A 7,932-nucleotide genomic window follows, 5' to 3' on the forward strand; every position below is an offset into this window, starting at 1 on the left:
GCGAAGTAAGCAACAAAAAAGCCAAGCAGCCTGCCTTTACCACACTCCCCGCGCTCCTCCCTCCTTGCTACCCCCACTCCACTCAACTCCACACCACACCCACCAAAATCCGCGTCGAACACCGTAGCCAGCCATTAACTCCGATGAGTTTTCATTCTTTTTCTTCACCACAAGTTTTGATTTCGTCCGTTGTATTTCAATTTTCAGAGATTCTCTCCGGGCGTAATTTAAGGTGGCATTAAAAAAGTATTTGTTCTCTGCGCTCTGAAACGGGAAACCCAACCAACCGCTCCGCAGGTTTCAGCGTAGTGCCTTCTTCTTACCAAAGTGTACGGACCCGTTTTGGTTTCTGTAACTGTAACCATTACTCTCTATCTATAATGTGAATTCTCTTTGTGTTGTGTGTCGCAGAGGAAAATGCTGACGTGTATAGCGCGGCCCAAGAAACTCGGCGATGACTCGCCGGGTCAACCCGAAGAAGACTCAGACCCGACCACCAACGCGTCCGGCGCCAAAACTCAGGCTATCAGATCCCTCACTTCTCAGGTACGTAGAACGTACGTACCGTGCGTGCTCTCATTCCCCGAAACCCTAATCTTATCAGCCTTTCTCGGTTTGCGTTGGTGACCGGGGGGTAATTCCGTAATTTCAGCTCAAGGACATGGCGTTGAAGGCCTCGGGAGCGTACCGGAGCTGCAACCCTTGCACAGGGCCTCCGCCTCCTACCGGTCGACTCAGGGGAACCGGCGAGTCGGACGCCGAGTCCGAGCGGTTCAGGTTGGTAAAATTCCACTTAAGGATATTAATATCGGATAGGAAACGGTAAATTAATTAATTTCTAATTAAAAATGGTAACGCAGGTGGTCGTACAAGAGGACGGGGAGTTCGAGCTCGGGGACGACGAGGGTGTGGGGGAAGGAGATGGAGGCGAGGCTGAAGGGAATGTCGAGCTCGAGCGGCGAGGGGACGCCGAGCTCCGGGAGCGGGCGGAGGGTGGTAGAACCGGTGGTGTTCGTGGAGGAGAGCGAGCCCAAGGAGTGGGTGGCCCAGGTCGAGCCTGGCGTGCTCATCACCTTCGTCTCGCTCCCGCGTGGCGGGAACGATCTCAAGAGGATACGCTTCAGGTACGCCATCTCTCTCTCTCTCTCTCTCTCTCTGTGTTCCTCTGGTTACCGTTGATTTTAATCGGACGGTACGTGGTTCTGATTTAGTTTATTCGTTACTGTTTGCCACTATAATTTTCTTCTCTGTTTGTGGATTGCACACGTCACAATTGGAGTGTTTAGTACGGAGTTGTTTGGATGTTTTGCTAAATGCATTATTATTATTATTATTATTATTATTATTTAATCTTTTATCTTCTTGGAAGAAGAAAGGTAGGATATTCTTAAAATATAGAGAAGGGACATTTTATTGTAATATTATGTATATTTTTAAATTTAACAAAAACAAAATTATAATTGAAATGACTACTTTTCATTTCACTTTAAATAAAAAAAATCATAATCCGTGTGATTATTGGGCATGAACATGTTGTTGTAGTTAAAGCTTTGGGTAGCTTTTAAAAGCTAAAAGGAAAAAGGAATGGTTTATTAGAGTAATCAAATTGTTAGAGATGTGTCAAAACGGGGATGACTTTTGTTTCATACCTATGGCTATGGGCCATTCACAGCTAGTGCTGTAGCATATTTTATTAAAACCATTTATATAAATTTACTGGTTCAATCCACTCATTTTATTCTCTTAATTATTTAATAGAAAAAAAAAGGAACCCATTTGAACGTGACATCCAAACATTACACATTGGAAACCTCTGTTCATATGAGGAATTTCTTGTGGGGTCAGCACTTTGACAGCAATTTTCACGCCCTTATGAAAAGCAATCCAAAAAAGTCCAAAAGGAGAACTCATTGTGACTTGTTAATGGTGGTGGGGCAGATTTGATTGTGTTGGGTACCTTTTACACTGAGTATTGTCGTCGTGTCGGAGAAGGCTCTTCCCTTCCTTTTTCAAATTCCTTCACGCCTGCCTGATTCTCCGTGGCTTTGTCTCTTTATGACCATTCTCTTGTCATTTCATGCTCTAATAAACTTGGAATACCCACATCATCTGCCACCAAACTAAATAGAAGACAAAATGTGAACCTCCATTGGCAGAGTGTGTTGGCAGGGTTTTGCAGCTGCCCCCTTATTTTCTAGGAGACAAAAACTACTGTAAAAGTAGTATGAGAGTATTGGGTGCAATCCCATCAGATGGAGTATGGAAATATCTTGGTTAAGTATCAAGATTAATTTCAAGTCATGGATTGACTTTAAAATGAAGGTGATAACAATTAAATTAAAAGATCCAAATGGGTTTTGTGCTTTTGTTGATTTGCCAATGTAAGCAAGGAAATTGATTGATTGTGGACCCACCTGTTTTTGATAGTCAAAGACACTCCCTCCCTAATGTTAGGTCATGGTTTCCACCATAAAAAAAACTACTTTATTACAAGCACCGAATGTCAGTTTTTGCTTTTAATTATTCTTCAGTTCCTTTTGTCAAAATGTATGAGTGTGCTGTTCAGTGGTCGAACATTATTGACAACAGTTCCATAACCAATGATAGTTTAATATAATGGAATTGGTTCAACGCTTCAAGCAATAGGCACGCGGACTAATTATAGCAGGTAATAAACTTGATGACATGTTTGTGAGGAGATGTAAGAGTATTATTACCAAAAGAAAAAAAAAAATTAAAACTTGCATTTCTCTATTATCAACAAAACAGAATGACACTGTATAAAAATGTATGACACTTGCCACTATTTCTCACTGCTCACACAGTTATTCTTTAACTCAGGAGTATTGAATGTAGTTTATTTTCTATGATATCAGTCGAGAGTTGTTTAATAAATGGCAAGCTCAAAGGTGGTGGGCAGAGAACTATGATCGGGTTATGGAACTGTACAATGTCCAGAGATTCAACCGCCAAGCTTTTCCGCTCCCAACACCCCCAAGATCTGAAGATGATCAGGTCAGCTCTGAGCCTATTAACCTCTTAGACATATTATCAAAGGCAATCAAGCACTTGATGGTTGCTGCCTCTAGTTATTCCACTTAAATTTTTTTTTTTAAAAGTTTGATGTTGGATACCAATATGTATGTATACCCGACTGTTCTAAAAACTCTAGATACAGTAGAGCAACAAAATCTTTTTCATTCAATCACATTTTCACATGCATGGCCCTGGCTTATAGATGATGTATCAATGAATTCAAGTCAATGCGTGCACAATATATCCCTTTTTTCATTTTTATGTGCTAATAATGTCATTCTTTTCTTCTTTTATAGAGCTCAAAGATGGAATCTGCAGAAGGCAGCCCTGTCACACCCCCATTGACCAGAGAACGCTTACCTCGTAACTTATACCGTCCAACAGGGATGGGAATGGGATACTCATCCTCAGATTCACTTGAAAAACACTCGATGCAATCTCGACATTACTATGACTCAGGTGGCCTCGGATCAACCCCAAAACTCTCCAGTATCAGTGGTGCCAAGACAGAGACATCATCGATGGATGCTTCTATAAGAAGTAGCTCATCGAGGGAGGCAGATCGCTCAGGGGAGCTATCCATCAGTAATGCTAGTGATCTTGAGACTGAATGGGTTGAACAAGATGAACCAGGGGTTTACATCACAATTAGAGCATTGCCAGGCGGCAAAAGGGAGCTCAGACGAGTCAGATTCAGGTGAGCTTCTTGGCAAGTTTTTGGTCAGATAGAGAATCCTTTAAGAAGCATATACCTAGTGAAAATTCTAATGAGACACCTCATCAGACATGGCCCAGTACAAATAAATGGGCCTGGTAGAATTTTGATATAGGGCCCAGTATCTGATAGAGTACAGATTAGATATAGGGTTTGATCCTAATTAGATGTTCTTGCAACTATATGATAGATTTCATATTAGTCAAGTTCACTTGGTATTTTAATCCATTAGCATCGTTGGTGGGATGATTACAATGCACCTGCACTTTGGGCTTGTCAAAATCATGAATTGATGGGTCCCATCTGAAAACTTCTGGTCATTGCATTTTCTTACAATTTTGAGTGAAAGAACAAATATGATATGATTTTACGCCTGCTGCCCCACCTTTTACCTACAAGGTGTCACTCTGATGTACGGATGACTTGATTAGTTATCTACTTCTCTGATGGGTCATAATCTATCCATGTATGCTAGCCATCCTTGCTATTAGCTTGTACTTGGGTTGCCAAGATCTCAAATGATCTGGTTTAAGCATTGTGGCAGCAAGGTTCCTGTTATTGTCAATTAGGGTTTCATATGGTTGATGACAGGATGGGACAAGTACCAAAATCTGAAGAAAATTGGGGTTTGTTTAGAAAATTCAGGATTTCAGATCCATTGTGAATGCTTAAAGAACTAGGATTTCTGTGGACTTGATTAGACTTGAGGCACCACTGTCATATCATGTTATCATATGGTTAATTGAGGATCAACTAATCGCCAACTGTGACTTTAATTTCAAACGAACAAAATCATCACCTATGACGTCTTTTGGAACATCATTATTGCTGCTACTAATTATTCTGCTTCCACTAATTCTTTTCTTTTCCCTCTGTTTTTTTTTTTAGTCTAACCGAAAGTTTTGAGCTTGGGAATGTTAGTTCTCTCTGTAATGACTTAAATGCAATTGGATATTCTTGTTATATGTGTGTTTTGCAGCCGGGAAAAATTTGGAGAGATGCATGCCAGATTATGGTGGGAAGAGAACCGTGCCAGGATACATGAACAGTACTTGTGAATTGTGATTGAGCAAACAGGATGGAAGCTGGCGGTTTCCAAGGTGTGGAGATGTTGCTTAATGGAGTGTTTTCTTTTATTTATTTTGGCCACACTAGTAAAATCTCGTCGTCTATACATAAATTAGATGTGCAAAGAGGTGCCACTGGCACCTCTTCTCATGTTTGGGGGGCTACACACACCATTTGTAAGTTGAGTCAAGCTTATGAAAGTTTTCTTGTCTTCGTTATTGCTTCAGAATATTCTCGAGGGATGTGGGTGGTAAAGTTTATAACATGATTAAGTCAATATCAATGAAAAGAATATGTTCATTTTTCTTTCTGAATAAATTCTTTTGATTTTTCCACCTAATTTCAAATCCCGGGCAAAATGACACTGCCTTTTTTTTTCTTTTTATTTTTTTTTATTTTTTATTTTAAATAAATAAGGCTAACATATAAAATATTTAATTAAAATAACAGATAAATTATAGAGACGGTTCGAACTTAAGACGTTGCTACTACGATGAATTTACAGTTTCCGTCATTAGTTCAACTGAGCTAGTGGGTCAATAAACATTTGTAAACAAATGGGCTTCAATTTCTGTAGGGCTGTTTGAATTACATACATGTCCATTTGAGTCGCACATTCGAGCAAGCTTGGTCATGGACTTGTAGTTGGGCCATATACAAACCCATTTGAATGTATGTTCAGTAGGGCTGAAAAACTCAAGTGGTATTGGGGCATGGACCAAGCCCAGACTTCCAAGCAGCTCTACATGAATGATTGCCACTGGAAGAAGGAAGCCTCATAATAAAGGGTATTCTTGCACTTATTATTATTTTTTTTTGAGAAAATATTCCGGTCTCATTAATTGAAGGATCACGTGCAAAACACTCTTTACATCACAAAGCAAAATCTCTGAGAAAATCATAGTCAAAGCTACAAGGTTCAAAGTCATAGATACATACATATCAATTTAACATTCAAAACTTATCTATGACACTCATCTCTGCTAACTCATGACTAATCTATAGTTGTAACAATATATCTGTTTTCAAGAGACCCAATTCAATGCATAGGTAGCTCATATTCCTCGGCCTTGGAACAGAAGCTCCATGCCAAAACATTTCACATTCACAACCCAAAGGTTTGAACAAACCTCATTGAAACAAAGATACAAAATAAATAAAACAAAAAACCCAACACCAGCAGAAAAACAGCCACTAAAGACATAGATTTGCTCCTGGGCAGTCTAAATCTACAACCTTCTCATTGTAGATCGCTTATGAGAGCAAATCTAAGGAGAAAAACTCTTATTCAAAAACAACAAAACAAGGAAGATAACCATCAAACCGGTAGCGACCGGAGTAAAGGAGATGATGAGCACTGGCCAACGTTTGCGCATGGTGGAGCAGACGGAGGAGAAGGGCGGCACAGCACCTTGGAGGGCGGACGAAAGAGGCCGGAGTTGCTGCTTTATGGCCGGAAGACACCTACAAAAACATAAAAATCCAAGGGAAAAGACAAGCAAAAAGGGGAGGGGGAGAATAGAATAGGGGAGGGGTTTTTTTTTTTTTTTTTCAAATTATATTAAAAAAACATTTAAAGGTTTATGTGGGGGTGATCACACTATAATTTAAAACTTTGGTGGGGACACCTAATATATAATTATCTCTCATGGGTGATAGGTTATGTCTGTAGAAGGTGTTTCTTGATACAGGGATAAAGAAAATCTCCAAATGTTGCATATTTTGATTGAGTTGCTACTATTGAGAAAGTTAAAAATATGCCGTGGCTTACAATATGGATTCATTAAAACCCTAACGAGAATTGTCACCAGAAAATCGTTTCATTTTTCTACAATATCGAATATGGAACAATAGTAACTCATGGTGAAATCTGCACCACGTTAACCATTCCAAAAAAGTTGGTAGGTGCTCTAAAACGATAAGCTACAGGTATAGGATCTTATTCCACTTTTTGACACCCATAATGTCTCTCTCTATCTCTACTTTTTCTTTAACCGAATCGAACATTTCATGAAAAGTTTTAGATTTGCTTGATATATACCTATTTATGATTGTTTATTTAAAGGCAAATTCATCTTTATCCAATGAGTAGGACTCAAAGGAGTTATTCTCTTGATAAAACAAGTTCGTAAACATAGAGCTTGAGAATGGACAATTTGCATTTAGCCTCTATGTAAAGTTTGACATGGGCTTGAGAAAAAACAAATTAATCAAGCTTAATTAATGACAACTACTTCGATACTAAATTTAAGTAAAATTGATGGAACTTATTACGTTCATACTTATGTTATTTGATGCAACTTCTCTTCTATCTATCTTCATTATCTTACAAAGTTTTCTTTTAAATTAAGTTTAACGAATTTCTTTAAATCGAGTCTATTAAACTAACGTGTCACATGTATTTTAAACACAAGTCAATTTATAAATTAAGATGAAGAAGAAAGTTCTAACTCAATTTGAAATAAAACTTTGTTCACTATAGGTTGAGCTTGGATTATGGTCGGCAATTTTCAATACAAAATTTGCGGGTTAAAGTTGATAGATTTGATCTGTTTAATTAAACGCATTACCCATATGTCTCTATATAATCAAAACCTAATATGCGAACACGGATTGTCATTCTTAGTTCGAGTTAACAATATGCATTTTATACTATTCGAGACAAATCAGTATTAGAATCCCATCTTTAAATTAATCAAAATTTCTGTAAAATTGGAACAATCTAAAATTGAAGAGATCTTCTTCTTCGTCCTATGTGACATTGCTTGAGCCAAACTCAAGCCGAGTTGGTATTCTCAATTAAGCTTATCAAGTGGAGGAGTTTTTGATTCGGGTGGGATTTACAAGCTTTACTTTTTCAAAGTCCAAATCCAAGCGTGTGATTTGCCTTTTTCTCCCTGTCTTGCTCAGTGGTCGTCTATCTCTCTCATCTCATCTATGTTTACTGGAAGCCGTACACAAACACAGCACGAAACATGTTTTCTCTCTCTCTCACAAACATTTTCTCTTTCCTTTGTTCTTTCACATGATCTACTTGCACTCTATTAATGTCGCCTGCAGCTTTTGACGTTCTCAAAGCAAACACTACAGCTCTTCACTACCCTTAAACTAAA

General features: G+C 38.6%; 1 protein-coding gene across 2 annotated transcripts; it reads left to right on the forward strand.

Moving 5' to 3' along the window:
• Positions 1 to 5,123, forward strand: LOC132165654 (protein Brevis radix-like 4). 2 transcript variants are annotated; one of them, XM_059576303.1, is made up of 7 exons: positions 1 to 329; positions 412 to 546; positions 653 to 777; positions 861 to 1,124; positions 2,877 to 3,015; positions 3,333 to 3,733; positions 4,731 to 5,123. In XM_059576303.1, exons 2-7 carry the CDS (start codon positions 418 to 420, stop codon positions 4,807 to 4,809), a joined length of 1,137 nt encoding a protein of 378 aa, XP_059432286.1. In that variant the 5' UTR covers positions 1 to 329; positions 412 to 417; the 3' UTR covers positions 4,810 to 5,123. The 2 variants fall into 2 exon arrangements, with proteins under 2 accessions (XP_059432286.1, XP_059432288.1); XM_059576305.1 differs by having other exon boundaries at positions 1 to 297.
• Positions 5,124 to 7,932: the final 2,809 nt, after the last annotated feature.

Source organism: Corylus avellana, chromosome ca11, assembly GCF_901000735.1.
Source record: "Corylus avellana chromosome ca11, CavTom2PMs-1.0".
Taxonomy (NCBI): domain Eukaryota; kingdom Viridiplantae; phylum Streptophyta; class Magnoliopsida; order Fagales; family Betulaceae; genus Corylus; species Corylus avellana.